This window comes from Mercenaria mercenaria, chromosome 19, assembly GCF_021730395.1.
Source record: "Mercenaria mercenaria strain notata chromosome 19, MADL_Memer_1, whole genome shotgun sequence".
In the NCBI taxonomy this organism is placed as follows: domain Eukaryota; kingdom Metazoa; phylum Mollusca; class Bivalvia; order Venerida; family Veneridae; genus Mercenaria; species Mercenaria mercenaria.
The window spans coordinates 13,979,748-13,987,209 of NC_069379.1; the positions used below are offsets into that span (position 1 = coordinate 13,979,748).

The 7,462-nt window shown below is 32.2% G+C and overlaps 1 protein-coding gene across 34 annotated transcripts in view; it reads left to right on the forward strand.

Annotated features, from left to right (window-relative positions):
- LOC123542726 (uncharacterized PE-PGRS family protein PE_PGRS3-like) overlaps positions 1 to 5,658 on the forward strand; it is an 84,239-nt gene extending 78,581 nt beyond the window's left edge. For all 34 annotated transcript variants that reach the window (XM_053531963.1, XM_053531950.1, XM_053531957.1 and 31 more), the window contains 3 exons: positions 552 to 680; positions 1,057 to 1,167; positions 3,658 to 5,658. In XM_053531963.1, coding sequence (XP_053387938.1) covers positions 552 to 680; positions 1,057 to 1,167; positions 3,658 to 3,707 — 290 coding nt within the window. In that variant the 3' untranslated portion in view covers positions 3,708 to 5,658. The remainder of the gene's footprint in view (positions 1 to 551; positions 681 to 1,056; positions 1,168 to 3,657) is intronic.
- The last annotated feature ends 1,804 nt before the right edge of the window (positions 5,659 to 7,462 follow it).

Below are 7,462 nucleotides of genomic sequence, written 5' to 3' on the forward strand. Positions count from 1 at the left end.
TCATCTAAAAGTTTCGAGTGTGTAAGTCTCTGATAAAACATACGGTCAACGTATTGTTTACAGAAATTTCTAAGGGGTTTACCTTAATAATGGGTGTAACTAGTATATATTCAGATATACCATGTTCTGTTTTGTTTGTTAATATTGCACAAAATCTGTGAGAAAATTTCTTGGAGACATATAAAACTAATTGTAGACTTGGTTTTATTCACTTTTGCCTTTGAATACAATGTGTGTTTGAGGTGTGTTGGTGACAGTGAACTGTGCAACAACCCCACATACTAAAAATCGGCTTAAGTGGAATTTTCAATAGTCTTGGCGATTTTGGGGCTTTAGTCATTGTGTGCGTTATTCAACGCGGTTTAAAATACCAGAATCTTTGTATTCCTTTAATATTTTTTAAACTAAATTCGTTGGTCAAAACTGTGTATATGTACCATATGACGTCACAGTAAATGTACCATATAACGTCACAGTAAATGTACCATATGACGTCATAGTAAATAAAGAAGAAAATATGCAATTAATAATGCTATGTGATGGTATTTTAGGAATGACCAAAAACCAAGTGTCTGATTTAATGGGTGGTGCACCTGGTCCAGTACCCATGCATATCGCACAAGAAGCATTGCTAATGAGACAGCTAGGCCACACCCCTGACCACATCGCCGATGTCTTAGGTGCGCAAAATATATCAAACTTTTCAAACTGAGTTATTTTTAATTGTTTTATAGTATACTACATGGCATTTCTGACTGTTTAAGTCAAATGTATTTTTACCATTTTATATAGCAATTAAAATATTATTAATGTATTCTTTTTACATTTGATCAAATTAGCCAATTTAGTGTAGATATGAGAACTGATTTATTTTCAGTTTAAATCGGCATGTTATTGTTAACATAACTCTTTAAATATATTTATATAACTGAACATTTTACAAATGCGCATAAGGAATGGCTATGCTATGATAGGAAATTGATAATATTAGCTTTCCCGTACGACATATATTATATATTATATATTACTGATTGGGTTTATGTGCTTATATTATAGGTGATAAATTACAAAGACAAAGGGATCCTATGGCACGCGCTGCTGATATGGCATTAGCCAGGGCTCTTGCTAGTGCCGGAACTGGTGGTTTAGCAGGTGCAGGTCCTGCAGGTAAAGTCATATATTAAGTAATACAAAATCATATATTTGTGAAAAGATGAAAGGTAAAGATAGTTTTTAAATTAGATTGTTGACAAAATCCTTACCGTAGCAAACTTTGACCTAAGCGACTGATTTATAATCGGTTGTGTAACTTTCAGATGTGTTCACCAGAACGAAAACACGTGTCTTTTACGCCTGTTTCCAGAAATATCAAAATTATATAATTTATAAGATATCATTAATCAGTAACTACAGTGTGTATCAAAATAAGCAGTTTTGTTCTAGTATGTCTACTTGCGTTGAGTAAAGCTAAATTCTAACGTTTTTCAAAATCATTTTGTACCGAACATTTTCTATATATTGTATAGACTTTTCCAGTGTATATACGAGAGCTCAGCACATCTCTTTGTTTCGTCATTTGTTTAGTATAACTATTACACGACAATAGTTTGGTTTGCCCAATAACCTAGTTATGATTACTGAAGACAAGTATATGGAGCACTTTGTTCTTGTTCTTTTTTTTTTTTTTTTTTTTTGGCAATTACTAAAACATAGCAGTACAATTACTGAGTCTAGATTACTTAGAAGACAAGTAAATAGAACCATGTGTTTACGATAACTAAAAAATGATAATACTGTACCCGATAATCCACTTATGATAACTAAATAGAAAAAGTGGAAAACCACAGGTCGCCCAACACGACATAAACGAAAATGTTGCAGGCTCAGTTCAGTGAGCCTGTTCATGGACGGTAGTGGAAATGCGAGCTATGTTAAAGACAAGTAAACAGCGCTATTGGTTAACAATAACTAACAAATGATAATTCTTTACCCGATGATCAAGTTACGATAACTGAAGACATGTAAACAGCGCTGTTTGTTTACAATAACTAACAAATAACAACACTTTATTCAGTCATCTAGCAAGGATATCTAAAGACAAGTAAATAGAGCCATGTATTTATTATAAATAACAAATGACAAAACTTTACCCGACAATCTAATTTTGACAACTAAAGACAAGTAAACAGCGCTATTTGTTTAAGTAACTAACAAAAGACAATAATTTACCCACGTAAGAGAGCCATTAAATTTTGTTTACAATAACTACCAAATGACAATGCTTTACACAATCATCTAGTTAGGATATCTAAGGACAAGTAAATATAGCCATTTGTTTACAATTAATGCTGCACCCGTTACAGAAGTAATAATTACTTTAAAAGCCAAGTAAATAGGTGTGCTTGTTTACAGTTATTAACAAATATCAACTGTTGGCCCGATAGTCTACATTATAATTATTAAGGTATTAGATCACTAATAACAATCCTCCTTTTTGAAGAGTATTCAATTCCTACCATAAACCTATTTTGACAACAATTGTTAGGGGTGCGTAGGTTCAAGCACTACTGGGACCAAATTTTTTTCCCTGATTTTCCTTTTTTTCTAGTAAGTTTTACTTCTTTCAAGACTTATTATTGATTTCTTGTACAAAAATGGAAAAAGATGAATCTTATAAGCGATTTCTTGGTGTTCAAAGTGAATTTACTACTTAAACAGAAGGGGTAGAGCTGCACATCTTTAAAAATATCGAATTACACGCGGTGAAAGTTCTCTATTTTTGCTTTCACTCTTAGATTATATATTGTGGAAGAAATTTGGGTAGGTTTTACGTCTGTCCTAAGGTTATTTTTAAATGGAGTAAGCAAAATTCAAAACAGAAACACAGTATTCGACCGTATTTTTTTAATGTTGAAGTATGGATTCTGTCTCATTAAATCCGTTTACTTGAGGCACCATATAAAAAATGATATTGACATTTTTATTTTGTGTTTTATAATTATTTACCAATAGTTTGATGTTTCTTTTATTAAAATTAATGGTAAAATGAGTGCTCTGCAAACGTTTTGGATAGTGGCTATCACTTTGAAATTTGTCTGTACTTGAGCTTGAGGAGATATCATAAGTTATACACAATTTATAAAAACCGGCACGGTAAAGGTTGTTTAAAAATTGCAAAATAGTGCAAAACATGGTTACCTTTCAGAATATACCAAGCAAAGGCCATTTTGTAAACATTACTATTAGTGCTCTAATACCTTAAAGACAAGTAAATAAAGTATAAAGCTCAAAATAAATGTGTTGACATTTCTGCTTCGTTATAAATTTATTTGTATATAAATGAAAGTTTCGTTAAATGTCAAAGCTCAAAACTGTAAACCAGGACTATTTCTGAAAATTACCATATTATTTTCAATGGCTAGAGTGGAAGAAGGTTTTATGATGTTAAGGGATTGGTTATTTATATTTCCTGTAATAAAACTAATTTCACATAAATTATTTTGTAAAGAACAATTTAATTTACATATCAGATTGTCATTGTTGCAGTGTGTTGACCCATGTCTTGTGATGAATTAATTACATTTTCTGTAAGATTATATCCTTTTCATCATGCAATGTTGCTTCATAACGGTTTCCTTATTTTATTCTTATTTGCAGGCGGTGGGCTACCAGGTGGTCCAGCAGCTCCTGGCGGCAGAAGAATATAGAAGGGTATCATCACAAATGTAAATGGCACAAAAAACTATTGTATGAATGCATAATGAAATGTTTTCTTTACACGTATTTTGTGAGATAGCAGCTTCTTTGTATTTTAGTATATCAAAACTTTATGAAGTGTTAAGTAGATCAATATTTCAAACCATGTTATTGAATGGGTAAATACTTTAAACGATGTTATTAAATAAAATAAAAATATTTCAAACCATGTTATTAAATAAGTCAATACATTTGTATTTCAAACGATGTGATTTAATAGGTAAATAGTTCAAGCAATGTTGTTAAATAGGGAAAATGTTTAAACAATGTTGTTTAACAGGTCAACATTTCAAACGATGTTTTTAATAGATCAATATTTCAGTCAATGTTTTTAGATAGGCGAATATTTTAAACGGTGTTGTTTAATAGGTCAATATTTCAAACGATGTTGTTAAAGAGGTCAGTATTTTCAATGGCGTTGCCTTAGTAAATCGTCTATATTTTCTTAGTTAGTTTTTTAATACACTAAAATATATAAGCCTTCCCTTTTATCAGACGATGAAAGGAAACCAGATGCACACATTGAATACATTCAATATCAGTCGTTCTAAACCTTTTGAGCGGAAACATTATACACAGAAAATGACGTTCAGAAGTTGAAATATTAGTTCTAATGTGATAATATGATAAGATATGCCATTTTTTGATACAACTGTTCGATTTTCATAGCCTAGCTGCCCTAATGCCTTGATACTTGTGTTTATAGAAGGTATACTGTTACATAAAATTAAAAATGCAAATTATCCACTTTTCGTCAGTGTGCCTTGTAATACAACATGAGATATCTGTAAATGTAAACTTTGCAAAATTGGCAAACAATGTATATACATACATTTGACTAAAACTGAATTAATCACAAATTTGAGTCATGTCCAACGTGGATTTTGCTGTACCAAAAAGGAATATTTGCAGAAGAAATCGGCTTCACCGTCATTAATTCAAATATTCCTTGAATGCGCAAATGAGCAAATCATTCGAGTGACGGTAAGACCCGCAAAATATCAATGTCGCTAAATACATTAACACAAAAACGTGTCTATCAAATTCTTGATTAATCTGCCTTAATTCTGATTTTGATGACATATTTCCCTCCAAGTGCAATATTTAAACTGAATTTAAATATGTCTTGTATTTTTGAACTGTCAACATAAAATACAACATACAAAAAGATAGAAATAAATAGTATATGCAAGTTATATCACGTAGTGCTGTGTTATTTTTCTGTTTACAAGCTAATTTGAATATGAAATTTCGTATGTTAAGATGTATGTTTCTGCACTTAAAAGTGTCAGATTTGTTGAATAGAGTTCTTTCAATATGCAATAAATGCCTAGAATTAAAATTATCCAAACAATGACAGCATTTGATTCCGCTTAAACGATTACATAAATCATATTTACATAAATAGAAATAACTATATTTTGGTACAGGAAATTCAGCTTGCTTTGTTCAATTATCGTAAGGTTTTTTTTAGTGTTTTTCATATCAGTTATTTTCTTTGACAATTCCTTTACTTAAATTTTATAACGTAATTTACCTTTAACGTGCCTAGATTGTGCTTGAATAGTCCGCTTTCTGTCACGTGCGTAAGTAGTTTTTGAAGAGTTATCTCCCTGCCATGTACCTAGGAAGTGTGTAAAGATTCAGCTTCCTGTCACGTGCCTATGTTGTGTAAGAAGGGTCTGCTTAGTCACGTGCCTATTTTGTGTGAAGAGTTCTTCCCTTCCTCTTATGTGCCTGTTGTGTGTAAAGAGTATGTTTGTTTATGCTGATATTGCTGAAGGCTGATTATTACCATACTGGCTAAGAGACAGTTGACCGTAATTTACAAATTTCTTATTATGTATAGTATATTATTTATTTTGTTCAATTTAAATCAATAAATACTACTAACATATACAACTGATGTTTGTTTTTATTTTGCGTTCGTTCACGTATAAAGATTCGTATCACCTGTTGAGTAATGGACATGTATAAAATGTTAGATGATACTTAGCAAAATGGATCAGTACGCTAACTTCGAATTACTTTCCCCTCATTTCATTGATGTAGGCTTGAAACTTAGTTCGAATCACTTGCCCCTCATTGTTGTTGATTTAAAGCTAACTTTGCATCGCTTCCCCCCTGATTGTTGTTGATTTGAAAGTAACTTCGCATCACTTGCCCCTCATTTATGTTGATTTAAGCTTACTTCGCATCACTTACTCCTGATTGTTGTTGATTTGAAAGTATCTTCGCATCACTTGCCCCTCATTTATGTTGATTGAAGTTTACTTTGCATACTTACCCATGATTGTGGTTGATTTGAAATTAACTTCGCATCAGCTGCCCCTCACTGATGTCGATTTAAAGCTACTTTAGCACCACTTGTCCCACCTTGTGGTTGAATTGACACTAAGTTCATATCATTTGCCCCTCAGTGATGTTAATTTGAAGCTAACCTCGCATTGCTTGTCCCTACTTTATTGTTGATCTGAAATTTGAATGCTTTTATTTGAACTTATGATAGAAAGTATGTAAAGTTTCAGCTGTTCAGAAGTTTCATTTATTATATACATCATAGTTCTTTTCCCTGTCATTCAAATTGAGGATATTATAGAACAGTTATAACAAGGTGGTTACCGAAATCACAAACTTCGGCTTTTCTAAATGTTGCTTCAGATCGTCCAAACAACACTTTCCATGCTATATTCCTAAAATGGACTGGTCCATCTTTCAATTTGGGCAGTACCACTTTCTATTCAAAGGGTTTTTCACTGAAAATTTACTGACTGAATAGCGAACAGTGCAGACCATGATCAGGCTGCACAGATGTGCAGGCTGATCTTGGTTAGCGTTGGTCGCGAAGGCAGAGTCATATTTTTGTTCGCCTCTACGTGTGTTGGGTATTTAACTGGCTCCAACCACCTTTGGTTTACATCCTACAGGAACGTAGTTAGGATAAAATGTCGCATTAAACCATTTTTAAAAAATCTCGAGTAATAATTTACTTCTGAGCGGTGCCCCACAGCGTTCGCCCTTGTGTTTGATTTATTTACATTATAACACTGCTTGAGTTGTGATCTGTTTGTTTTTATTGAAGATAACAAGTTATATTCCGATTTAAACTACAAAATCGTGATGTATTTGTTAAAGACGTATCTGTGGGTTTTTATATAGGCAAAGAAGAAAAATTTGACTAGCGGAGAGAATTTTCTTAGATTTTGCATGATCATAGAGCACCATATAAGAAGCAAAGTTATGAAAAAACTGGGGGTCCCGTGCTACTTTTTGAGTTATCTGCACCTGAAGGCGAGATTTTTGCTCTTTTAGGTCATTTTCAAGGGCAGATAACTCAAACTTTAGCATACGGATACCTTTTTTCATGTTATTTTTTTTTATTACATTTCCAGTTATTATGCAAAGTTTTTTAACCATTCTATCAAACAGAATTTTTGCTGTGTTTCAATGAGTAAACATTCTGCATTTTTTTCTTGAAAAAGGGGCATAATTTGAAGACATTTTCTATTTGTTTGCGTAAGCGACTATAGAATAAAATCAGTATTATAGAATTTCTGCAAATTTTGTACAGTTGCAGGAAATAAAGTAACAAATACAAATTGGAAATCAAATAAAATGTAACTAACCATTACCTTGAGTTATCTGCCCTTGAAAATGACCTAAAAGAGCAAAAAAAAAAAACTCGCATTCAGGGCCAGATAACTAA